Below are 25,699 nucleotides of genomic sequence, written 5' to 3'. Positions count from 1 at the left end.
GTTGTCTTCAAACACATCAATAGGCACATCATCAATTCTATTTATGCGTTGAGACATAGGAAGAAGTTCAGCTCCCTTATGCAGCTTTGGCTGATTTAATAGTGCTCGACTCTTGCGCACTATGTTTTAGGGTTCTCTCCACGAATCCCTGTTCTTATTTATATTGAACCCCTGTTTTTTACTTTCTTTTTGCCAGAGTTTCTTTTGTAAAAGATAACTACTTTTGTAGACTACTTCTCATTTAATATGATATTAACATTCTTAGCAAAAAAAAAATGTGGAAGGTCTCAGTCTCATATAGTACGTTCACTGAGATTTTGGCAACATCAGTATTAACAACATCAATTAAACCATTTTTCCACATGTTAATGGGCCCGAGTTGCCAGCCTCTCAACACAAGGCTTACTTCTATAATGGGCCTCAACACGAGATGGTATCTACGTGCAGTAGCTCTTTCCCTTGATAGAGGTTTTGATCTCTTTGGTTCGAAGTGCATCAGAGTTCCAAGAAGGAACTATATTCAAATGGATCTTCATAAACAGGTTTGCACTTTTTGTTAGAATTCGTATGGGTCTGTTGTATCGTTTATCTGTTTGTTTTCTTCATATTCAGAATTGAAACTTAGGGTCTAGACATCTTCGGTTTTGTTTCTGTAAATGTCTCCAACTAGGAACTGTTGCAAATCATCGTTGTATCAACTGAGTTTAAGCGAAAATTTGGGATTTATTACACAATTTTCATGGTGTTTGGTTGCCTAGAAAATGGTGGACCAGTGCAAGCTTACCATTGATGATATGTATAGTTGTTACCGGTTGATTAATGGAACTGTCAAATATTTGGATCAGAACTTTCTGATGTCAGTACTTGTACGTCTTGAAAAAAACACTGCATTGTGGATTTTATTGCTTCCTGAGTTTGCGCCTCGGCTCTGAATTAGCTTTTGGCTGATCTAAATCTACTTTATTGCATATGCTGAGAAGAGGTCTCAAGAGTTTAAAAACAGTAGGAATGCTACATTGTGGATTTGGTTTCTTGTTTATGTTTCCTCTGTTCTCATCCCGAATCTATGGTACTTGTATGTGCATAAATGCTCACCGGGAATCCATTGTTTCCTGGGAAGAACGTGGGGGCACCAACCGGGAATCGGGAATCGGGAATCCTTATCTTCTTTTAATATCCATGGTCCACCATTTTCAGTAATATTCCCGGTGCCCCCACAAATCCCGGCTAAAGCCATGGTTTAATGGCAAGTACTTTAGGCCTAGTCGGGTTAGATTCATGTTAATTGGTACGAAACCTTAAGTCGTAGGTATGTGGTCCACATATGAAAATATTAGTGCTGTAACATTACCAGACCACGGTTGGATCAGTTTTTGCTATTATCAGCAATGATGATCAATACCTTGTTTTGTTCTGTTGTCTCTGCGGTTTGCTAATCAAGTTTTAACTTAGTGGACAGTACAATAACGAGGTTGTGAGATTTTATATTTTCCAGTTTCTGTATATTTTGTGTCGGTGTGCTCGAATCTTTTTGTCTGCATATCTTTGTCAAATATTATACTTTTCTTGTGAAAATAAGATTCATATATATATTTTTTAGATAGTTATCTGATTAAAAATTTAATTAATTAACCAACCTTATTAATAAACTAACAATACTAATCAATCTCCATCATCACTATTATAAGTGTGAATACCAACATTGATCCTCTCCAGATCTCAGTCACATCGTGTCTCTTAGTTACCTCTCTCTCTCATGTTTCTTTTTCTCCTCCTCCTCTCTGCTTCTCGCTCCGGTGAATCTTCGCCGTCCGGGGACGCCAACAGAAAAAGTTTTCCGGAGGGGTTCGTGTTCGGAACCGCCACGTCAGCATATCAGGTTGAAGGCGAGACGTACCAAGATGGGCGTGGTCCAAGCATCTGGGATGCATTTGTCAAGATTCCTGGTTAATCATCATTACCAAATTTTAGTTACAATTTCACCCGAGTAATATTAACCGTTTCGTTTTTTTTGGCCACTGGTAAAAAAAAACAGGCAAGATTGCTAACAATGCCACGGCTGAGTTAACAGTGGACCAGTATCACCTTTACAAGGTAGGTACCACTAATCTTTAACCTTATAGATTTTACATAATCTGATCATAATGTTTTAGTTTTATAAGTGTGTTTAATGTTCATGATAATTAAATTTTAAATATGATATCAGGAAGATGTAGATTTGATGCAGACACTGAACTTTGATGCCTACAGATTTTCCATTTCATGGTCCAGAATATTCCCTGGTATTATTAGTGTCATATTGTTTATATTAGAGATTAAGATTGATATATTATAACTTCAAGCTTATGAACACAGAGGGAGCCGGTAAAATCAACTGGAATGGAGTTGCTTATTACAACAGATTGATAGATTACTTGGTCCAAAAAGGTATAACACATTCATAGGCAGTTGATATGATTATATGATTATTTTTTTGTTTTGTCTTTTGAGTATACATTTAATGCTTAGGGATTACACCGTACGCGAATCTGTACCACTACGATCTTCCTCTGGCTTTGGAAAAGAAGTATAAAGGCTTGCTTGGTAGACAAGTTGTGTAAGCTCCAGTCTCTTCTTTCTCTAGTCTCTTATGCTAAACCTTCAAACAACGATCTATTTATCTGTGAGGCAATCTACAGGGAAGATTTTGCGGATTACGCAGAGTTTTGTTTCAAGACATTTGGTGATAGAGTGAAGAACTGGATGACATTCAACGAGCCACGAGTAGTAGCTGCTTTAGGTTATGATAACGGTATATTCGCACCGGCTAGATGCTCTAAAGCCTTTGGAAACTGCACTGAAGGAAACTCTGCCACTGAACCGTATATCGTTGCACATCACCTTATCCTGGCACATGCTTCAGCCGTCCAGCGATACCGCCAGCACTATCAGGTAAATAGTAACTCTTATAGGGTTTTCAAATATATTTATATGATGGTTATTGATGGAACCGATAAATTCTCAGGAGAAACAAAAGGGAAGGATTGGTATTCTTCTTGATTTCGTTTGGTTCGAGCCTCTTACGAGTAGTGAAGCAGACAATGACGCTGCTCAAAGAGCAAGAGACTTCCATCTCGGATGGTAATGGTTCAAAATTTTGGACGTGTTAAAGTTTGGTAAGGTTATAAAAGCATCCTTTTAATAGGTGTTTTTTCAAAGGTTCATTCATCCAATAGTATATGGAGAGTATCCGAAGACGATGCAGGACATAGTGAAGGAGAGGCTTCCAAAATTCACGGAGGAGGAAGTGAAGATGGTGAAGGGTTCCATAGATTTTGTGGGAATAAACCAATACACGACTTATTACATGTCCGCTCCACATCCCACAGCCAAACCTAAAGATTTAGGTTATCAACAAGATTGGAACGTCGTTTTTAACTGTGAGTTCTTGTTCATATATATACGTTCGTTTGTTGGCAAGTGATAAGTTCTTGTTCATGGATTGCATTGTGACAATTAATATGTAGCATTACTGAGAAACCTCAATCTCTACACATGCAGTTGCAAAGGATGGGAAACCAATTGGTCCAAGGGTGAGTAATGATTTTTCATTTGAATTTTCTTAAGTCTCCTTTATTACTTAGTATTTTCCTTGTGAATTAATCTAATTTTATTTAGGCACATTCGGAATGGTTATACAACGTACCATGGGGAATGTACAAGGCCATGATGTACGTTAAGGAACATTATGGCAACCCTACTATGATCCTTTCAGAAAATGGTATTAACAATAAAACCCTCAACATCTTTCTTTGTTTTTTTTTTGTCAGCTGACATCTTTCTTTGTTATATATCCAAAGATTGATAGGAATGTGAAGTGTTACATTTGAGTATTATCTTTATAGGTATGGATGATGCGGGCAACATTACTCAAGCTCAAGGAGTAAATGATACATCAAGAATCACGTATTATAGAGACTACTTAACGCAGCTTAAAAAGGCAGTAGACGATGGTGCCAATGTAACTGGATATTTCGCGTGGTCATTGCTTGATAATTTTGAATGGTTATCTGGATATACTTCAAGGTGCAGAAGCTAACTAATGAATCTATATTGTGTATGTGATTATTTTCTGATAATATGTTAGTCTAAGCTAATGCTTTTATTTTTGTTTAGGTTTGGAATTGTGTACGTTGACTACAAGGACTTGAAACGATACCCCAAGATGTCTGCTTTATGGTTTAGACGTCTTTTGAAACGGGACCAGTGATGAGATTAATGTCTCCATGATTGGATATATGTGATATTTATTTGACTTTCCAACGCTAATAAAAGTTTCAGCAGCAAGAAGTTTTGTCTTGTATATACGTTGTAACTTTCAATAATGTGTATGGCGTTTTACATTGAAGTTTCTCATCATCACCATGGTGTTAAGAAATAACAAAAAAATATTCTAAAATGTGTGATTATCAATATCTGTTGGGAAAGATAACGGATAATATTTTTTTTGAGAAGTTAAGATGGAATGTAGATTTATATTTGTGATAGCTTTTGTATTTGGGAAAGTGATTTTCTACTAAGGCTTGTGTTTGAAGATTCTTTTAGAAACTTTCTTAAAACTCTTTCTTGAATGTTTTCTCTCAATTGCTTTGTTTGATTCTTGGATGATACAAATGGTGCTAAGCACCTCTATTTATATATAAGTGAAGAAGTGATATATGGTGTTTTTAATACCATTACATGTGTTCTTTGAGTTAATTCTCAGTCATAATTCGTGCTTATTTGATATCATTCCATGTTTGGAGCAGGTGAAAGAGTAAAGAGGAGAGTGCCATGAAGGAAGAAGTCATTTTGGAATATCTAACGCAGAACAGCCAGTCGGATCAATCCGAAGGTTGTTCCCAAAGAGAACAAGCGACTGACTGTTCCCGACTATTAAGGAAACTTCCAAGATTTCAGGGGGTTGCCCTAGATTTTCTCTCCTTTCTCTTTACCACTGGCGCCTCCATATAAAAAGCTTATGCTATCATTTCTAAGAGGAGGCTAGTTTTAGAAGAGAGGGAGAACTATTTTGGATTTAGCAACTTGTAAGGGAGAAGGCTACATCTCTCAATTTCACGAGAAGATCATCCCGAACCCTTGTTTTTCTACTTTATTTTATATGCAGTATTATTCAGAAATCATGTATGTGTCATCTTGCTTTATGATTGAGTAGTCGGCTAAGCTTGCTTAGGGTTTTAGGGTGTCAATCGCATGAGCTAAACGCAAATAAGTGATTTTAACTGTTCTTCATTCATATTGTTCTTACTGCTTGCATTGAATTGATCACTTAATGTTCGATCCCTAGTTTAATCACCTAGCTAACCGCTTAGGAGATAAATTGACATATATTGAATGAGCTTCATATCCCTAATCAGCGAGAGTAGATATTAGGGTATTAAGTGAACTAATCGGACCTGATCTCTAAGGCTTGCTATCGCGTCTTGTTCCAAGTGAGAGCTTAGGACTCAAGACCGATCAGCAAAGGGAACAAGTCCACGATAGTGGATTGTTCTAGCCGAGTGATCCGAGTTCTAGACTGCACCTCATTGCACTTGAATAGTTGTTTGGTTTCGCATCGACACCCGATGAACAACCCTAAGCTGACTTTCATTTAAATCGAATTTGAATCTCTAGGTATTTTAGTTACTTGCGTCACCAATGATTTTAAAACCCCACTTGTTTCCCAGCTAAATATTGAACTCATAAGAGTAAAGAGTAAACTGGTCCTCTGGATTGAATCTCAAATATTACAATTACCACTGTTAACTTGACAGTAGCAAGGATTCCTTTTTAGTGTATCAAGTTTTGGCGCCGTTACGACGTGGACCAGGCTTTTACCTTTATTTTTCGGTTTAATATTTAGTTTGAGATATCTAACTTGCTTTTAATTCTTTGTTGGAACATATGATCCAAGTGCATGACCAGTAGACATGCTCGGAGCAACGCACAAGGACCACTACATCAACTGACCAACGACGAACTCGCAAGATTAGAAAGACAGAACCGTCAACAGCCGAGAACAACCGACACCAACATGGGTGATCACGGCAATCAGGATGACCTCACTGCTGCATTGGCAATCATTCAACAACAAATGTAGACTCAGCAACAACAGATGTTGCAGATGCAACAGACCATCCAAAATCAGCAACAAGCTGCTCAAGAAACAGCTAAGAACGCTGCGCGAGAAGAGCGTGGTGCTCATATAGGGGAGAGGAACCTTCCGTGGAACTTCGCTACTAACCGCTCCCCCATCAACCCTCCTCCTTGCACTCGACAAGACTATGAGATCAAACCTGCACTGATAAGTCTGGTACAGAAGAACACGTTCAGCGGTCTCACTACTGATATCCTGATGGACCACATCGAAGCCTTTGAGAGAATCTGCAATTTCTCTCGCTCTAACGGAGTGCCACCAGACTATGTCAAGTGCACGCTGTTCCCATTCTCTCTTGAAGGGACAGCTTCTTGCTGGCTCCAATCTCTGCAAACCGGCTCTCTTACCTCATGGGACCAGGTCCGATCAGCGTTCCTGAACCACTTCTACACAAAGTCTAAAACCGCGGCTCTACGGCACATGATCTCTAATTTCAAGCAGAAGTCTGATGAACCTTTTCATGAAGCTTGGGAGAGGTACAAGGAGTACCAGAGAGAGTGCCCGCACCATGGGTTTGACGATGACTATATATTGGAAGTGTTCTATGATGGAGTGAGCTATGAGTTTCGAAACACCCTTGATTCTTCGAGTAATGGAGATTTCATGACTCAAACCACACCTGGTGCGTTCGAGCTGATTGAGAACATGGCTTCAAGTTCACTAAACAAGAACAAGGAGCATGACCACTCGAAGAGTGTGAACAGCATAGATGATCTCACTGCAAAGATGGACCAACTGCTTAAGGGAAACCAAAGCCAAGTGTTCATAATGGAAGAAGCAGTTCCTGAGAAGAGTGCCGGTGACCTGGCGTTTGATGCTGAAATATCAGGAGACGATCAGCAAGAGGTGAGCTACGTGAATGGGTAAGGATGGCAACTCAAAAATTACCACCCAAACCCTAACGTGAGGAACAACCCACAGCTTTTCTGGCCTAAGCAAGACAAACTAGCTGATCCTGCACAGAGTAACCAAGGTCAGTATGTCGGGTATCAAAAGAACTACCAACCCCGGACTTATGTTCTAAGACAACCGCAGAACAATCCACCTCAGATGCAGAAACACCAGAACACTTAGCCAGCTACCTCCGCTCATGTCGCTGTTCCGCAAGATGAGACAAAAGCTATGTTGCAGCAGCCGCTCCAAGGACAACAGCTCCAAGGGAAGGCTCTAAACCAGGTTACTACCGAGATCAATACAAGAATGAACCATATGTTCAGCGATTTGAGTACCAAGTACGACAATGTCGCGAGCCATATGAGACAGGTGGACATTCAGATTGCTCAGACTGCTGAGAGCGTCAAGAGGCAACAAGGTACTCTACGTGGAAAAACCGACAAAAACCCTAAGGAGTGCAATGCGGTTGAGTTGAGAAGTGGAAAGCAACTGTCGGAACCGGTAAAGAAGAGGTTCACTGCGGCTGAGAAGGGGAAGCATAAAGAGTCGGAACTACCACCAGCCAATACCCCGACAGCTGAGAAGGAGAGGGAACCACTGTTGGAACCAATTCGCCAGGACCAGAACAACCAGCTGAGGCTGTCCGCCCGATCCCAGAGCTTGTTCCTGCTCGCGAATACACTCCTAAAGTCCCTTACCCTATTCCAGCAAAGGCTACTCGTAAGGACCGAGCGGAGATGAAGGGCAGAAAGATGCTGGAGGACCTAACCGTCCGACTCCCCTTGATGGATGCGATCCAAATGATGCCCTCCATGCGCAGCTTTATGAAGGGATTGATCTCAGAAAAAATATCAGAGGATAGCGAATTCATGACTGTCTCTAAGGAGTGCAGCGCAGTGCTTCAGAACAGGCAGATAGAGAAGCAAGGAGACCCTGGCAAGTTCGTCCTCTCTATCCAGATTGGGAAGACATTTTTCTCATGCTCCCTGGTTGATCTGGGATCCAGCGTAAACCTCATGCCCTACTCTGTAGCACGACGTCTGGGATACACGCTTTTCAAACCAACTAGGATGTCCTTGGTGTTCACGGATAGATCAGTTAAGTCCCCGGTTGGTATTCTAGAGGTTCTCCAAGTAAAAATCGGGAACACCTCTGTTCCAGCAGACTTCGTAGTTCTAGAGCTGGAAGAGGAATCCAAAGATCCTCTCATTTTAGGAAGACCGTTCCTATGTACTGTTGGAGCCATCATTGATGTGCGGCAAGGGAAGATTGATCTCTATCTGGGAGAGAGAGTCATGCAGTTCGAGATGGATGAGCTGCTGAAGAAGCCGATGCTGGATGGACAGACCTTCGAGGTGGATGAAGGGATTGATCTGCTGCAACCTCGCGACGGGATGATCGAGTAGATTCTTACAGAAGATCCACTTGAGCTTGCACTAGTAAGAGCTGAGGCCGAGCAGAGTGTCGAGAACATTGACGCAGACGGGTATGCTAAGATGCCTGACTCTGCAAGGAGTATGGGAAGAATGGTGGCGAGTCTAAGTCTGGGGGAAGAAAGCAACAAGGACGAAAACACTCCAACTGGAGCGACCCGTTTACCGAACTCGTCGAACCTACCTGATGATCCGTGGAGCGAGTTAAAAGCTCCCAATGTTGAGCTAAAACCCCTTCCCAACGGGCTCATATACGCTTTCTTAGGTCTGAATTCCACTTACCATGTCATTGTGAACGCTGAACTCAAAAATGTGGAAACTGCACTGCTTTGTGTAAGCTTAGGAAGTATCATAAGGCATTAGGATATTCACTAGCTGACATACCTGGCATCTCACCTGATTTATGCATGCATAGAATACACCAGGCAGATGAATCAATGACTTCTGTTGAACATGAGAGGAGGTTAAACCCGAATCTAAAAGATGTTGTTAAGAAAGAGATAATGAAACTTCTTGAAGCGGGTGTGATCTATGCCATATCTGGTAGTAAGTGGGTTAGCCCTGTTCATGTAGTACCTAAGAAAGGTGGGATCACTGTTATCACAAATGAAAAGAATGAATTGATCCATACTAGAACAGTGACAGGACATCGCATGTGCATTGATTTCAGAAAATTAAATGCAGCCACTAGAAAGGATCACGTTCCACTTCCCTTCATTGGTCAAATGCTTGAGAGATTGGCTAACCACCCATATTACTGCTTTTAGATAGTTATTCAGGTTTCTTTCAGATCCCTATCCATCCGGACGATCAGGAGAAGACGACGTTCACATGCCCATACGGAACATACGCATACATGAGAATGCCATTCGGCCTGTGCAATGCGCCAGCAACACTTTAGCGCTGCATGATGTCGATCTTTACTGACCTGATTGAAAACATTATGGAGGTTTTTATGGACGATTTCAGTGTCTATGGAAGCTCTTTTAGTGTCTGTTTGTCAAACTTGTGCAGGGTACTCAAAAGGTGTGAGGAGAAACATCTGGTGCTAAATTGGGAGAAGTGCCACTTCATGGTTAGAGATGAGATTGTTCTAGGACATAAGATCTTTGAGAAAGGCAATGAGGTAGATAAGACAAAGGTCGAGGTTATGATGAGCTTGCACCCACCAACAACTGTGAAAGGTATCAAAAGCTTCTTGGGTCACACAGGGTTTTACAGGAGGTTCATCCAGGACTTCTCAAAAATAGCGAGACCACTCACCAGACTGCTCTGCTAGGAGATCAAGTTTGATTTCGACAGCGAGTGCTTAGCTGCATTCCATACGATCAAAGGAGCTCTAGTCAGCGCACCTGTTGTACAACCTCCAGACTGGGATCTCCCTTTTGAGATCATGACTGATGCTAGCGATTTTGCAGTTGGAGCAGTCCTTGGGCAGCGCAAGGACAAGAAACTTCATGTGATCTATTACGCAAGCAAAACCATGGATGAAGCTCAATGCAGATTCGCTACGACTGAGAAGGAACTTCTGGCTATTGTTTTTGCATTCGAAAAGTTCAGATCCTACCTGGTGGGATCAAAGGTGATTGTGCACACAGACAATACTGCTCTTAAGTACTTGCTCACAAAGAAGGATGCAAAACCGAGGTTGTTGAGGTGGATTCTTCTTCTCCAAGAATTTGATCTCGAGATAAAAGACAAAAAGGGAGTCGAGAATGGGGTTGCAGACCACTTGTCCAGAATGAAGATTGAGGACGACACAGCTCTTGATGAAGAACACACAGTGAAACACGTCAACGCGATTGGTCTGCGCTTAGCGGAACAACCCCTGAGCATAACAACCGATTGTTCTCGCGTACCGGAACAACCAGTAGCCGCGATCCAAAAGCAGTACTCTCACCTCCCCTGGTTTGCTGAGATTGCGAACTTCGTAGCTGCTGAAAAGGAACCACTTAAGTTCACTGGAAACGAGAAGAGGAAATTCTTAAGAGAGGCGAGACAGTATGTTTGGGATGAACCGTACTTGTACAAACATTGCAAGGAAGACATATTCAGAAGGTGTGTTCCAGAGGTAGAAATTCCAGGGATTCTACATCATTGTTATGGTTCCTCTTATGCAGGGCACTTCGCCACATTCAAGACGGTTTCCAAAATCCTTCAAGCAGGTTTCTGGTGGCCAATTATGTTCAGAGATGCTCACGCCTACATAGCTCGATGCGATGCATGCCAGCGACTTGGGAACATCACCAAAAGGAATGAAATGTCTCAGAATTACATTTTAGAAGTTGAGGTGTTCGACTGTTGGGGAGTCGACTTCATGGGACCATTCCCTCCGTCCTTCAAGAACGAGTACATCCTGGTCGCCGTTGACTATGTCTCCAAGTGGGTAAAAGCAGTGGCAAGTCCCACTAATGAAGCAAAAGTGGTGACTAAGATGTTCAGCTCCATCATCTTTCCGAGATTTGGGGTGCCTAGAGTGGTCATTAGCGATGGCGGAACACACTTCATCAACAAGTCATTTCAGGGCTTGTTGAAGAAGAATGGGGTGAAACACAAGGTGGCTACCGCTTATCACCCCCAGAAGAGTGGACAGGTTGAAGTTTCCAACAGGGAAGTCAAGAACATTCTACAGAAAACTGTCAATACCTCGCGCAAGGACTGGTCGCTTAAGCTGGACGATGCTCTCTGGACCTACAGAACAGCCTACAAAACGCCGCTAAGAACCACCCCCTATCACCTGGTCTACGGTAAGGCTTTTCATCTTCCTGTCGAACTCAAATACAAGGCTGCATGGACGGTCAAGTTACTGAATTTTGACATCAAGCCAGCAACTGAGAGGCGATGATTCAAGTCCATGAACTGGAAGAGATAAGGCACCTCGCCTATGAGAGTTCCAAAATTTATAAGGAGAAGACCAAAGCCTACCATGACAAGCGAATCATTGCCAGACGTTTCGAACCAAACGATAAGGTCTTGCTCTTTAACTCCAGACTTAGGTTGTTCCCAGGCAAGCTGAAATCTAGATGGTTCGGACCCTTCACCGTTAAGAAAGTCCGCCCTTACGGAGCTGTTGTGTTACTGGACAGAAAGGGAGACGAGTTCGTCGTCAATAGTCAGTGCATCAAGCATTACCTTGCTGACTCCACTATCGCAGAGGGTGAAGAAATTCCCCTAAGCGATCCCCCATCAGCCTGATCGGCTGGGCCAAGTTAAGCTAATGACTTTAACTAAGCGCTTGGTGGGAGGCAACCCACTGGTGAGTGTATATATTGTTTTCTATAGTCTATTTTATCTCTTTTCAGATTTAGACTATAGAAAAAAAAAGGGTTTCGCCTATTTAAAGCCTCACCCTTCCACTTTCCCTTTTAACTCAACCGTACCCTCCTCCCTTACTTGCGATTTTGAAGCCATCACCAAAACTTAAATTCTCACTCTTTTTAAGTGATTCTTGCTTCTAATCCAATTGGATTTTCGAGTTCTCTCTGTTTTTGCAGTCCATTTTCTCCGATTATCACGGTAAGAGGCTCGGCAATCAAAACACAATAGCGATTTCGGTTTGAAAAGCTCACCCTTCTAAACCGCTTTGATAGTTCGATTCTTGTTAGAAATAGCTTGATCCGAAATTTCCTTTTGCTGTTAGGGTTGATTTTAGAAGTTGAACTTTTGTCTCTTAGCCCTAGAGAATCGCGGTTTCATTTCTCCTTTGTTTGAGCAAGTTTCGATTTAGACAAAATGCTGCATCTTGATATACATTGCTCATATGAATTGTGATTGTGAAAAGTTGAAATGGTCTGATTTGGCGAGTTGATGTTAGGTTTGTTGAAGGCGGGTTGCTTAGAAGGAAAAAGGAATAGTTCCTAAAAGAGGATTAGTTTGATTCCTTTTCTTCTATGCAACCGAGGATGAAACTAATGAAAAACTTTTGTTTGCCTTGCAGATGCCTCCACGCACCAAGCAATCGACCAATAAAACAAGGAAGACGAACAACACGCCCCCACAGCGAGCACAACAACCAACCTCCGCCTCTTACCCATGGCCGCGAGAACAGGAGGACGAGCCAATCAATCTCGATGAACCTATGCTTTTAGATTTCAATTGCGAAGGGTGGGACAAGGAGACATCTAGTCGGTACAACACTCTCCTCAAGGCCGAGATACTACCTACCCGTTTTTGCCACGCCGAGACTCTCGTTGAGCTTGGTATCGACGAGGATGTGTTCGAGACGCTGCAAGCGATGAGGATCGTTCCCCTTTATTACGCTACACACGAGCTCTACCCTGACCTTGTCCGCCAAGTGCTCACCACTGCCACCATCAGCTATGAGGACTTCTCTGCTCCTTCCTACGCCAACTGCTCCTTATCATTCATAGCTGATGGAGAGTATTGCTCACTGTCCCTCGACAAACTCAACGAAATCTATGAAATCGCGAATGAGCCGAGAGGGGTAGCGGTGGCAAAAAAGTTTGCCCCATCAAACACCTTCTAGGACTTCATCGCGAATGGGAACTTCACACCTGGCAAAGCCTACCAGTCGCAGATCAGGAACCCGACACTTAGAGTCATTGCAAAGATCATTTCAAACCTCGTGTTCGCCAAGGATCAGACTTCCAAAGTGACAAACGGGGAGCTGCAAACCCTGTATGCAGGTATTGAGGATGAGATCCGCGCTTCAGGGTCTGGCATTCCAATTCAGAAGGTCAAGACGAACCCAAGCTTTCATTTCATCACCATGCTTTACGAGAGGAGGCTCTGTCTGATGCACGGCACGAACAAGAAGGACAGAAGCGGTAGCTTGCTCACGCCGCTCTTCAAGCATTTCTGCATTGATCTCAGAAAATACAAGGTGAACACGGAGATTCAGTACCTCGACATCAAGTACCTTATGGCGTGCCACATCATGCGCGATGAGGATACATACAGCTTCTTAGACAAGGAGGGTACCCAGCTGTTCACCAAGCTGCCTCACCTCGAGATCACCAGGCTCAGCGTGTTCGACAACATACGCTTCCTCCCACCACCCGAGTTCTTATGCACTGATCCTCGTGCTGGTGCACCTGACGCGAATATGGAGGATGTCGAGGACATTACCCCAGAAGCTGACCCATCATACGACCTCGGAGAGCTGGCGGATGTGACAGATGATCAGGCTTACCGACGCTGGATGGTTTACTCGCAGCGGAAGAACAACAGTCTCATGCGGCGGATCCTCCATCTCGTTACTGCGGCTGCATTGGCGGAAGTAACCAGCGACAGTCACCAGCAGAGCAGACTCCACGATCGCACCGACCAGGAAAGGCGCCTATGGGAATAGGCACTTCAACTGAGGAGGTTCATCGCTCGCACAACAGACGTTCGTTTGATCCGGCCGAGAGCGGCGAGTCCGGCTGAGTCCGCAAGGACTATTCTCTATCCATTGTTCTATCCATCTGAACTCTTTATTTTTATGCTTTGTGTTGTTATTTGGCTGACCTCGATTTGGTTTCACACCAGGGATGATGTAAATTAAGTCTGGGGGAAGCACTTGTTGTGTGCTGATATTCTATGTCTTTATTTCTGTGTCAGTCCCTATGTCATTTGGATGTTTTATTGAGTCAGTTTAGGATCGAGTCAGCTAAAACTCTTGTGGGAATTAAGACCTTCTGTTGTGATAATCTTTTAACCACCTCGTTCTCTAACTTTCTTATCCAGTGACCTTAGCAGTGATGAAAGACCCACACTTGGACCTGGAACACCCCTGACTTATCTCATTTGATTCTACAGAACCTCTCAACCGATTAGATTACACTGGGTAGACTCAACTCCACATAACCTGAACCTAATCTTGACTGAAATTCTTCTTGTTATGGGCACTAGATCAGGGAAACGAGACTTACACTCAGGACTTCTTACTCCTTTTACCAATCTTGTTGATCCTGAATGGCTAGCTCATCTTTAGCTAGTTCCCACCTTGCGCCTAAGCCTTTATTTTTACCTTCATGCACTTTGTTTTTCAGTGTCATATGTGCAGATATGTGCAAAAGGGTCGGAGAGGAAAGGATCGACGCAGCCTCTTACTCGTTAATGCCATACACTAAAGAAGAGAGATCAAGCATGAAGAGAACAGTCGATGAGACCATGCTCTAACAAGAGAACAGTCTATGAGTGCATGTTCTAACCAGAGGCATGAAGAGAACAGTCGATGAGACCATGCTCTAACAAGAGAACAGTCTATGAGTGCATGTTCTAACCAGAGGAACAATGGTGACCAGTGAGAAACAAAAGAATAGACCACCAGTGGTTGCGAAACATTCATTCTGTTGCCTCTCCCTCGCAACCCCATCACCTTGTTAAAAAAAAAGAATATATATATAAACGCACGCCACTGGGAAGGTTGAACAGGGAGTTGGTACCAATTTTTGAGGAGTAGCCGAGGGAAGTCAAGAACTGAAGAACAGGCCCACGGTTGATCCGAAGGAGAGATTAACTGCACCCGTGAAGCAGAAACGAGTAAGGGCTGTGGACATCAATGGATCCGTCATCTCCTACTATTTTGCGCGATATCCTGCTTCCACTTAAATTTGGTAGCCCCTAAACACTCTTAGCTCCACCATGAAATAGCCTGTTCCTTACCCAGCCCGTCTACCCTGAATAGTGCTGTGATGAGAAGCTCACGCTGTTCTTAATTGAATTTAAGGAGTTCTGTCTCGATAGTGTACCCTTTTTCAGGTATTAGATACAGAGTATGGAGCTGAATTTCGAACAGCGATCGTGGGTGTTTTGGTAAGGGTGTGTGGTCTGAGTCTACAGCTTGTATGGTTCAGAGATGCGTGGTAAGAGTATGGTTATTGAGGTCAAGCGAGTTTCCACTCTTTCAAACCTTTCTCCTTGTTCTTGAGGCTTGGCCTTGTTCGAGGACAAACAAGGATCTAAGTCTGGGGAAATTGATATATGGTGTTTTTAATACCATTACATGTGTTATTTGAGTTAATTCTCAGTCATAATTCGTGCTTATTTGATATCATTTCAGGTTTGGAGTAGGTGAAAGAGTAAAGAAGAGAGTACCATGAAGCAAGAAGTCATTTTGGAATATCTAACGCAGAACAGCCAGTCGGATCAATCCGAAGGTTGTTCCCAAAGAGAACAAGCGACTGACTGTTCCCGACTATTAAGGAAACCTCTAAGATTTCAGGGGTTTGCCCTAGATTTTCTCTCCTTTCTTTTTACCACTGGCGCCTCCATATAAAAGGCCCATGCTATCATTTCTAATAGGATGCTATTTTTAGAAGAGAGGGAGAACTATTTTGGATTTAGCAACTTGTAAGGGAGAAGGCTACATCTCTCAATTTCACGAGAAGATCATCCTGAACCCTTATTTTTCTACTTTATGTTATATGCAGTATTATTCAGAAATCATGTATGTGTCATCTTGCTTTATGATTGAGTAGTCGGCTAAGCTTGCTTAGATTTTTAGGGTGTCAATCGCATGAGCTAAACGTAAATAAGTGATTTTAACTGTTCTTCATTCATATTGTTCTTACTGCTTGCATTGAATTGATCACTTAATGTTCAATCTCTAGTTTAATCACCTAGCTAACCGCTTAGGAGAAAAATTGACATATATTGAATGAGCTTCATATCCCTAATCAACGAGAGTAGATATTAAGGTATTAAGTGAACTAATCATACCTGATCTGTAAGGCTTGCTATCGCGTCTTGTTCCAAGTGAGAGCTTAGGACTCAAGACCGATCAGCAAAGGGAACAAGTCCACGATAGTGGATTGTTCTAGCCGAGTGATCCGAGTTCTAGACTGCACCTCATTGCACTTGAATAGTTGTTTGGTTCCGCATTGACACCCGATGAACAACCCTAAGCCGACTTTCATTTAAATCGAATTTGAATCTCTAGGTATTTTAGTTACTTGTGTCACCATTGATTTTAAAACCCCACTTGTTTCCCAACTAAATATTGAACTCATAAGAGTAAAGAGTAAACTGGTCATCTGGATTGAATCTCAAATATTACAATTACCACTGTTAACTTGACAGTAACAAGAAATCATTTTTAGTGTATCAAGAAGCAAACTCTAACATGTTCTAGATTTCTCTAAATTATTATCTTATTTCAAAATATCTAATATTAATTATTCTACGCCATAACTTTCTCTCTTCTTCTCCATAATTCTAAATAGTTCTTTCTCCTTATGCTCTTCTTTTGGGCTCTTAATATGGATCATGATTTTGGGTTTTGGGCTGATGGAGGAAAAACCCAACAAATCTCCCTCTTTCCGACTTAGCCCGAAACCGTTGTCATGCTGGTGCCTTTGCAGCAATCTTCAAACTTCTTGATCGGTAATACCTTGGTCATAAAGTCTGACCAGTTTTCGTCGGTGTGTACCTTGTTGAGATGTATGAGCTTCTCTTCAAGAACTTCTCGTATCCAATGATGTCGAATATCAATGTGCTTTGAGCGAGAGTGAAACGTTGGATTCTTTGCTAAGTGAATAGCACTTTGGTTGTCACATAGCATGTTGTACTTGTTTTGCTTTACTCCCAACTCAGGCAAGAAGTTCTTCATCCATAGCATCTCTTTGCACGCTTCCGTTGCTGCAATGTACTCCGCTTCCGTGGTGGATAAGACAACACACTTTTGTAGCTTCGATTGCCAAGAAACAGCTTCCCCTGCAAAGGTAGTCACGAATCATGTTGTCGATTTCCTTGAATCTTTATCACCAGTCCTATCTGCATCGGTGTAACCGTTCAACTCCAATTTTCCATTTCCAAAACATTGACACTTCTTCGTTGTGCCTCGTAGATAGCGTAGGATCCACTTAACTGCTTCCTAATGTTCTTTTCCTGGATTGGAGAGAAAGCGACTCACAACTCCTACGGCATAGGCAATGTCGGGTCTGGTGCACACCATAGCATAAATGAGACTGCCCGCTGCTGATGCATATGGGGTAGTCTTCATTTCCTCTTTCTTCTTCTCACTTGTTGGACTTTGCTTCGAACTTAGCTTGAAATGTCCAGCAAGTGGAGTGCTCACCGGCTTTGCTTTGTGCATGTTGAATCTCTCCAACACCCTTTCAACATATCATTCTTGGGACAACCATAGAAGCTTCTTTGGTCTATCCCGAGTGATATTCATTCCAAGAATCTGTCTTGCTTGCCCCATATCTTTCATCGCTCCCAAATTTTTCTTCAATGCAGCTATCTTGTTGCGATCTTGGCCCACAATTAACATATCATCAACATAGAGCAATAATATCAGAAAGTTGCCGCTTTCATACCTTTTTATGAAAACGCAATGATCATTCTTGGTTTTCTTGAAGTTATGATCCACCATGAAGGAGTCAAACTTCTTGTACCATTGTCTTGGGGCTTGCTAGAGGCCATAAAGACTCTTCTTTAATCGGCACACCAAGTCTTCTTTTCCTGGAACCTTGAATCCTTCAGGTTGTTCCATATAGATCTCCTCCTCGAGTTCACCATGTAGAAAAGCCGTCTTGACATCGAGTTGTTCAATCTCCAAGTTTAGAACCGCTGCTAGACCAAGAACCACACGGATAGAGGACATCTTCACCACTGGAGAGAATATTTCTTCAAAATCTATGCCTTTCTTCTGGTTGAATCCTTTCACAACCAATCGATCTTTGTATCTTGGATTTGAGCTTCTCTCTTCATACTTCAACCTGTACACCCACTTGTTCTTCAAGGCTCTCTTTCCTTTTGGTAGCTTCATCAGCTCATAAGTGTGATTATCATGCAAGGATTGCATTTCATCTTGCATAGCTTCAACCCACTCATCTTTACGAGTCTCTCCTATGGCCTCCTCATAGTTTTGAGGCTCCCCCTCATCTGTAAGATTAACATACTTATCTCGATAATATCTTACAGATGGTATTGTCTCTCTTCCAGACCTTCTTGGCTCATGTTCTTCCTATGGCTCCACTTGATCTTCTTCTTCACCTTCATTACCATTTGGATCCATGATGGGATCCCCTTCGCCATCATCTCCAATCACTTGTTCATGATCTTGAGGCTTATGAGAATCTTCATTCCTTACAACCCTTAGCTTTGGTTTCTTTGATTTGTCGATGTCTTCGATTGTTTGATCTTCGAAGAAAACAACATCTCTGCTCTGGATAATTTTTCAGTTAACCGGATCCCAAAGTCGATAGCCGAAATCATCTCTTGGTGACCCAAGATAGATGCACTCTTTAGTCTTGGAGTCTAGCTTGGCTCGTTCATCCTTAGGTATATGGACGAACGCTCTACAACCGAACACCTTCAAATGGTTGTAAGAGACCTTCTTACCCGACCAAACTTCCTCCGGGACGTCGCCTTCCAAAGGAACTGATGGTGTAAGATTTATGACGTCCACTGCGGCCTTTATGGCTTCTCCCCAAAATGGCTTGGGTAGTTTAGCGTGAGAGAGCATGCACTGAACTCTTTCTGTGATCGTTCGATTCATTCTTTCAGCTAGCCCGTTCAGTTGTGGCGTCTTTGGTGGTGTCTTCTCCATTCTAATTCCATGAGCTTTGCAAAACGCTTCAAAGGGACCTCGATACTCTCCACCATTGTCAGATCGAACACACTTGAGTTTTTGACCTGTACTTCGTTCTGCTTGGGCTACAAACTCCTTGAAAGCATCAAGAACTTGATCTTTTGTCTTCAAAAGGTGTATCCACACCTTTCTTGAATGGTCATCAACAAAGGTAACAAAATATAATGCACCTCCAATGGATTTCTCAGACATGGAGCATACATCAGTATGCACAAGATCAAGGATATGCTTCCTTCTCATACGTGTAGATGATCTTCGGAAAGCGACTCTATGTTGTTTTCCGGCTAAGCAATCATGACATGGTGAGAGATATGTACCTTTCATATCAGGAAGAATTTTCTTGCGAGAAAGTATATTTAATCCTTTCTCACTCATATGCCCAAGTCTCCGGTGCCATATTTCCATGTCAACACTCGCGACGTTTACTTCTTCCTTGCAAAGCTTGGCTTGTATTATATAGAGTGAGCCTTCTTTTCTTCCTCGAGCCATGATCAAACTTCCTTTGGTTAACTTCCATTTGCCACCACCAAAATGACTGTCCAAGCCGGCATCATCGAGCTTTCCGATTGATATGAGATTGAGTCGCATGTCGGGAACATGCCTCACATCATTGAGAACTATCTTACATCCAGTGCTTGATGTAAGAATAACATCCCCCTTTCCAACAATCTTGCTTCTTCCTTGATTTCCCATTTGAACATTACCAAAGTCACCACTTTGGTAGGTTGTGAAAAAGCTTCCATGAGGGGTGACGTGAAAAGAAGCACCAGAATCAATAATCCATGAGCTATCATCAGAGCTAAGATTACATTCTCCAACGAGATATAATTCTTCGCTCTGGTCTTCCACAATGGTGGTAGTCTTGTCTTCATGCTTCTTTGTAGGATTGAACTGGTCTGGTTTGATATTACCGGCTTGTTTATTTTTTTTGAAAAACCGACATTCCGACTTCATGTGACCCGGCTTGCCACATTAATAGCAAGTAACTCTCGGACGTGACTTAGATCTTCCTCGAGATTGGTCTCGTCCTCTTCTTCTGTTTTGACCATGAGTCTCTTCTCTACCTCGTCTATCAACAATGTTAGCTTCTGAATAAGAACTCGAACCTCGCTCCTTCCTGCGAACTTCTTCGTTTAGAAGGCTATCAGTGACGGTGTCCATGGTAAGCTTTCCCTCCGGTGCTGAATTTCTTAGAGTGACAACTAGTGTGTCCCAACTCTCCGGTAGTGAACTAAGGAGTAAAAGGGCTTGCATTTCGTCTTCAACCTTCATATCAACTTTGTTAAGCTGATTTACAATCCCCTTGAAATTGTTCAAGTGCTCCATCATGCTCTGGCCATCATTGTACTCCAACTTTACCAACCGTCGAACAAGAAGAGCTTTGTTTCGAGGTGTTTTCTTTTGAATCATGGATTCAAGTTTTGTCCATAATTCAAAAGCATTTGTGTAGGTAGAGACATGTTCAAAGAGAGATCGGTTGACATACTTACGTATTACGGCAACCGCCTTTCTATTAAGAATCTCTCATGCTTTATCATCCTTTCCATCCGGCTTATCCTTCATGATGATGGGCTCATGCAAATCCTTACAATAAAGGTGATCTTCCATCATCGGTTTCCAATAAGAGAAATTGTCCGTCGTGAGCTTGAACATGTCACCTTCAAAGGTAACGGTGGCCTCCATCTTCACTTCTTCAAAGATAACGGTAACTTTGCTCTGATACCAGCTGTTGGAAAAGATAGCGGATAATATTTTCTTCGAGAGGTTAAGATGGAATGTAGACGATTTATATTTGTGATAGCTTTTGTATTTGGGAAAGAGATTTTCTACTAAGGCTTGTGTTTGGAGATTCTTTTAGAAATTTTCTTAGAACTCTTTCTTGAATGTTTTCTCTCAATTGCTTTGCTTGATTCTTGGATGATACAAATGGTGCTAAGCACCTCTATTTATATATAAGTGAAGAAGCAAACTCTAACATATTCTAGATTTCTCTAAATCTATACTATTAAAGCAGGATCCTATTGTCATAATTACCTTAGGGGCATGTTTCCTTCACTAACATTGCATGTTTCATTAAGGGCAATTAAGTAATATTAATAACAAATCTATATTGGGTCATTATTTATGGATCCAGCCCAAATCAAATCTCTCTGGGGCCATTTGGGCCTATTAAAAAATCAGATTCAATTCTCACTTTTTTTTTTCCTTTGGACCATTGAGTCCAAGTTCAAATAATTTTTTTTCAACTATTCTTAATTATTATTTTTTCTTTTCTTAATATAATTTAAGCATTCATAAAAATAATTGAATTTTTTTATTGAAAAGTATAAATCTTTATTAAAAGTATATAATTTTTTAATTAAAATATTAACCCCATAATAAAATTAATTTATCAGAGTTATACCAACTTAATTCATTAAAAAAATAAAGTTTAATTTTTTTTAACATAAATAGTCATTTAAAATGAAATACGATAAATAAAGATAAAATTTTTAAGTCTTTTATAAAATAAAACACAAATATATGAAAATGTGACATTTACTAAATATTTGTCAATTGAAAAAAAAAACAAAAATAAATCCGCGCTTTGAAAGCGCGGATCAAAATCTAGTTATTATCTTATTTCAAAATATCTAATATTAATTATTCTACTCCATAATTTTCTCTCTTCTTTTCCATAATTCTTGATAGTTCTTTTTTCTTGTGCTCTTCTTTTGGGCTTTTAATATGGATCATGATTTTGGGTTTTGGGCTAACGGAGGAAAAATCCAACAATACCATTCTTGTTTGGTTCTTTACTTCTTTATCATGTTTGTTGTAGAAACATGTTCTTGTGAGTTGTAGATACCATAAAGGAATCTTCATAGACTTAGACTATCCACGTTATAGAACTACGTAGATGCTACGTTGCTTTTTAGACTCAGTAATGCGATGTAATCATATTCCCCTGCGACTAAAGAAAACTACAGCAGGACGATTTGCATCACATGTTATTTGGTTTATATTTTCACATTTTCAACCTTAAATAACGTTCTTAGGAATTTGGGCGTTTGCATTTACGTATAGGATCAAACGTAGATGTAGTTTTATTGTATTTAACATGTTGTCGTTATTCTCTTATCTCACTCGCATTTAGTGTTTTGGAGAGTTGTAGAAAGAGGACGTTTTCACGTGAAGATTGTGGGGGCATGGTCCAGTCCTGCCTGCCTATGGATCCACGAGGACTGAACTTATTGTATTGCGATGTGACTTCTTTCCCCTTGTCGGTTTCTGTGCGTCCACGTTTTTGGTTCTGGCCCTTTACGATTCGCGTGATGACTTTTCTCAAAATGTGGGCCGGACACGATAACTCAATCCTTTTTTTATTCTTTTAAAGTTCACACATATTCAGACTTGGTTTATAACTTCTAAACCTTACTGAATATATTATATACACCGGTCATTGACATAGAGTCCATAGAGGTGATCATGCACATTGCAAAGTGAGACATTGATCTTAAACCTCCATATTTTTAAAAATTAATGTAAATAAATATATATTCTTATATTGTTGTCTTTGGCTTGATGACCTCCAAAATTTAAGAATCAATATGTATAAACTTAGACCAACATTATCGGTGGTGGAGGAGAGGGTTCTTATTTGTGGGCCCTATCACCTTTTCTTAATTAGTGTGCCACAATGTCCCAAAATAAAGAACGTTTGAACTGCGTCCTTAGCACTGTTTGCGGGTTCCCCGACACGTGGCGACCCGCGATTGATTAATTTTTTTTATTTTTTTATTTTTTAAAACCAGAAAACAAAAAAAAAAATTTTAACGACCAAAAAACGTTTTGGGCGATAATATTGCCCTTAACGGATCATAATTTCCAGGATCCAGTAATATTTATGGGGGAAACAAAAGACAAGAATCCCCGTACTATGACTCCCATTGATCCGCAGCACGATAAAAACAAACAATGTGTGGAATCCTGCGTTATTGCTTCTATTACAAAATAGAGCAGTTATTGCTTCTAAGGTAGTTTTTTACAACTACCAGCTAACTAAGTTTATTCTTTCAACTAAATGGGTCCCACAATTCTTAATCTCATTTTTCTTCTTTTTCTCTAACAGAGAAATAATTCTAAAAATAACAAAATGAAGAAGTTGATAGATCGTAATTTGAACAAGATGTTGAAGAACAAAATGAAAAATCCTGAGAAATCCCAAGAGAAAATCTGGAAAACAAAATGAAGAATATGATCTCTTCATATCTGCCGCCGAAAACAAAATGAAGAACACGATTGTGGTTCCTCTGTTTCTTCGCCATGAATCAACATGACCAAGCTTCTTCTTCCACGCCGTCAATTTATGCTCATCTTCCGAAGGATCCACCACCGAATAGCGATTCACCACCGCGGGTCGCGAAAGCTCGATGAGCAACAATGACCACTTTTGGCTTTATTTCACATCTGGTCTCTCGACTTTTGAGTATATTCATTTTTACCCTCCAAAGTTTTTGATTTGCAAATATATCCCTTTCAAATTGACTACTGATTTTTAATTGTACAGACCAGACCTTCCCTGATTACACGAACGAGTCCTTGAACTTTTGGAAGTTTTCCATTCGTCTTTTAACTTTGCAAATTGCAAATATAACCTCTTAATTTAGTGTTGTACACATGTAAACTAATTTTCATGTGTTGTACACATGTACACTACAAATTTGTTGTACACATGTGCGCCTCCAACCTTTAATGTACACATGTACACTAACGAATGTACACAACTTTACAACATGTTAGACATCTAACATGTATCTCAAACATATGTGTACATGTAAATATCTGATAAAATATAATATGTATATTGTACATGTTAGCCCTTGTCGATAGTCAAAAACATAAGTGTACATGTAAATTTCTTTGAAAGTAAATATTTTAAACATGTAAATACCTTTAGATGTGTTTAAACAAGAATAATAACCTTCCAAGACCTAGCTTTTAATGCATAACCATGTGTGCCTATGAAATATTTTCCGCAAATCTCGTCCCATCGATTTGTTTCAATATGTGAGCATGCTTCCGTGTAGAAAGATTGTTGTTTTGTGTACAATGTGATTTTTTACACCGCATTTCGTGTACATAGAAGATGATTGGAAATATGTGGTGTCTTTAAGATATAGATGGATTGACTGTTGCTTACTCAGAATGCCAAAATAAACAACAAAATAAATCAATCAAACTAAAGTAACATATATGACAATTGATGTACACATAATTACATGTTTTATTCATAACTAATAATCTTAATGATTTTTAGCACTTGATTTTAGTTCATTTAATTCATTTTTAGCACTTGATTTTAGTTCATTTAATTCATTTAAAATTGTAAATCTATCCAAAAAATTCACCAGTTGTACATGTGAATCTGATGTACATGTGTATTGTTGTACATATGGATGGTAAAAATGTTTGTGTACATAGATTTTTGTTGTACATGTGTACTGTCGTACAATTCGGTGTACATATTTTTTTGATACTTTATATTTGTTTTTGTTCATTTAAGTCATTTAGATATGTCTTTAGTTTAATTGTATTTTCATAGATGTATTCGTATTACAAGAGGTTAAAATATAATTTCTGAAGTTTGAGACAAAATTAAGGATCAATTTTCACATTTTAAAAATATTGGGGTTACAAAATAAATAACAATAAGTTTAGGGACCAAATATGCAAAAATGTCGAAATTAGCCTTTGTTGCTCTCAAGCTTATCATGCCAGTTTCAGAGCGCATAAGAGAGGCATGAAGGTCACGGCGACGATGAATCACAACGAGAAGAGATGAGTTGAGACACAACACATCATATCAAAGGAAGTATTGTGGCGGCGGGAAAAAAACCCGACCCAATGACCACAACAGACCACGACAGTGTAAGTACGACGTCAACCAATTGCTCCGGATACGGCGGAAAATTGTGAAGATGTGAAAAAGAGGCTTTGATAATTTCTGAATTTTTTAATTAGTTTTTAAGTTTCAAATGTCTAGTCCCGAAAAAATAAGAAAATGGACTAATTTTCAAAAAAAGTGGGACCATTTAGTTAGATGGGTGATTTTAGTTAAGAAAAACTATCTGAGTAGTCATAACTGCCCTATAGTGTTATTAAAAACTTAAAACTGCCTTAGAGCGTAAATAACTCTTTTTTGGTTACATACTTTTTTTTATTGGTCAAATGTTACATACTTATTTAATGAGATATACGTACTTTGAAAATGTTATTATACGTTATATAAAAATGGATAATCGCGTAACACGTGTCAATAATTTTAACTTCCTCTGTTTTTAATTGTATTGCTCTGTTTTTTAATTGTGTGGCTCTGTTTCTGGTTTTATTTATAAGTTTATAAGAAACCGGATTTGAGTTTTGTTATATATTTAATTCCTGTTTTCGTAAAAAAAAATTTCTTTCTGGATGAATACATTTTAATTTTACAAAAAAAAATTCTGATTTAACTTTTTACCAAAATTTGACAAAAAAGGTACTGAGTTTGGTATTTAAACTTACTTATTTATGCAAGATATTTTACCAAATTTTTCTTTGACCAAGGATCTTTACCAAATTTTGGAGATTTGTTGACAAAGTTGTGTATTCTTTTAGGTCTAAAAATCTGAA

General features: G+C 40.3%; 3 protein-coding genes and 1 non-coding gene across 5 annotated transcripts; 3 read left to right on the top strand and 1 right to left on the bottom strand.

The window, feature by feature from the left end:
* Window positions 1-1,530: 1,530 nt before the first annotated feature.
* Window positions 1,531-4,387, top strand: LOC111197881 (beta-glucosidase 43). 2 transcript variants are annotated; one of them, XR_007318037.1, is made up of 12 exons: window positions 1,531-1,946; window positions 2,036-2,094; window positions 2,207-2,282; window positions 2,356-2,427; window positions 2,509-2,596; window positions 2,679-2,931; window positions 3,005-3,120; window positions 3,199-3,419; window positions 3,507-3,572; window positions 3,658-3,760; window positions 3,885-4,065; window positions 4,156-4,387. XR_007318037.1 is itself a non-coding variant. In XM_013786760.3 (12 exons), the coding sequence occupies exons 1-12, from the start codon at window positions 1,757-1,759 to the stop codon at window positions 4,247-4,249; spliced, it is 1,485 nt and encodes a 494-aa protein (XP_013642214.1). In that variant the 5' UTR covers window positions 1,531-1,756; the 3' UTR covers window positions 4,250-4,387. The 2 variants fall into 2 exon arrangements, 1 of the variants encoding a protein (XP_013642214.1); XM_013786760.3 differs by having other exon boundaries at window positions 3,541-3,572.
* A 2,199-nt stretch (window positions 4,388-6,586) lies between these two features.
* On the bottom strand, window positions 6,587-6,693 carry LOC125581113. Its single transcript, XR_007318824.1, has one exon. It is a non-coding gene; the product is annotated as a small nucleolar RNA R71 (small nucleolar RNA).
* A 1,875-nt stretch (window positions 6,694-8,568) lies between these two features.
* On the top strand, window positions 8,569-11,350 carry LOC106368603. Its single transcript, XM_048743984.1, has 4 exons — window positions 8,569-8,861; window positions 9,520-9,729; window positions 9,808-10,152; window positions 10,246-11,350. The coding sequence occupies exons 1-4, from the start codon at window positions 8,569-8,571 to the stop codon at window positions 11,348-11,350; spliced, it is 1,953 nt and encodes a 650-aa protein (XP_048599941.1).
* LOC106366925 lies at window positions 11,347-11,700 on the top strand. The gene has a single exon (XM_013806608.1). It carries the CDS (start codon window positions 11,347-11,349, stop codon window positions 11,698-11,700), a length of 354 nt encoding a protein of 117 aa, XP_013662062.1.
* The last annotated feature ends 13,999 nt before the right edge of the window (window positions 11,701-25,699 follow it).

Source organism: Brassica napus, chromosome C1 (genome assembly GCF_020379485.1).
Source record: "Brassica napus cultivar Da-Ae chromosome C1, Da-Ae, whole genome shotgun sequence".
In the NCBI taxonomy this organism is placed as follows: domain Eukaryota; kingdom Viridiplantae; phylum Streptophyta; class Magnoliopsida; order Brassicales; family Brassicaceae; genus Brassica; species Brassica napus.
This window is presented reverse-complemented; position numbering and strand designations above follow the sequence as displayed.